The sequence below is a fragment of the Perkinsus marinus genome (assembly GCF_000006405.1).
Source record: "Perkinsus marinus ATCC 50983 genomic scaffold scf_1104296957450, whole genome shotgun sequence".
Classification (NCBI taxonomy): Eukaryota; Perkinsozoa; order Perkinsida; family Perkinsidae; genus Perkinsus; species Perkinsus marinus.
Genome location: NW_003207139.1, coordinates 1 through 1,243, shown reverse-complemented (window position 1 = coordinate 1,243; position 1,243 = coordinate 1). Strand labels below are relative to the sequence as shown.

General features: G+C 47.7%; 1 protein-coding gene across 1 annotated transcript; it reads left to right on the top strand.

The window, feature by feature from the left end:
* Positions 1 to 482: 482 nt before the first annotated feature.
* On the top strand, positions 483 to 1,223 carry Pmar_PMAR006682 (merozoite surface protein 2, putative; the record flags this gene model as incomplete). The annotated part of the gene is made up of 1 exon (XM_002774794.1): positions 483 to 1,223. One exon carries the CDS (start codon positions 483 to 485, stop codon positions 1,221 to 1,223), a length of 741 nt encoding a protein of 246 aa, XP_002774840.1.
* Between the last annotated feature and the right edge of the window lie 20 nt (positions 1,224 to 1,243).

The window sequence follows — 1,243 nt, the reverse complement described above, 5'->3', positions numbered from 1 at the left end:
TCACTAACGGTCCTGCGACTAGCACTGCTACTGTCTCAACTAGTGGTCCTGTGACTAGCACTACTACTGTTGCCTCAACTAGTGGTCCTGTGACTAGCGCTACTACTGTTTCAACTAGTGGTCCTGTGACTAGCACTACTGTTGCCTCAAGTAGTGGTCTTGTGACTAGCACTACTACTGCTTCAACTAGTGGTTCTGTGACTAGCACTACTACTGTCTCAACTAGTGGTCCTATCACTAGCACTACTACTGCCTCAACTAGTGGTCCTGTGACTAGCACTACTACTGTTTCAACTGGTGGTCCTGTGACTAGAACTACTACATCCTCTTCATCTGGCCAGTGTTCGGGTGACTTCTGCGTTGCTGATAGGACGACGTTCCCTAACCTCCTCCCGGCGGGCCAAATAACTACCGAGTCCTTCAGTTTCACTGACTATGGTGCATGGTACCTAGCTGGTTACTCTAGTGATGATGGTATCCGTATGCTTTGGAGACTCCAATGCAACCAATGGCTACCTGTTGCCGAGAAGACTATTTCTAATATCGAGGCTTCGGGCAACGATATGTTCGTGTTTGGCATCAGCGAGGGTGACGTTGGTGTTTTTTACCCGAAGAATAACAATGCTTATCGTATAATAGCTCAGGCGGATCCTTCCAAGGAGTATACTGGAGTCACCTTTGATCAACACTCTAATATTCTATATGTTACCGAAAAGGCTACTGGACAGATTGCTCGGTTCACAGGTCAGGGAGGCGCGTGGATTCCCATGGACCCCTTGAATGGTTCGGGTGTTATTATTGAGCCTACTATTCTGCGCTTCACACTCGGTAAACTTTATGTGATTATTATTAGCACTACTGTTGCCTCAACTAGTGGTCCTGTCACTAGCACTACTACTGCCTCAACTAGTGGTCCTGTGACTAGCACTACTACTGTCTCAACTAGTGGTCCTGTGACTAGCACTACTACTGTCTCAACTAGTGATCCTGCCACTAGCACTACTACTGCCTCAACTAGTGGTCCTGCGACTAGCACTACTACTGCCTCAACTAGTGGTCCTGTCACTAGCACTACTACTGTTGCCTCAACTAGTGGTGCTGTGACTAGCACTACTACTGCCTCAACTAGTGGTCCTGTGACTAGCACTACTACTGTTGCCTCAACTAGTGGTCCTGTGACTAGCACTACTACTGTTGCCTCAACTAGTGGTCCTGTGGACTAGCACTACTACTGTCTCAACTA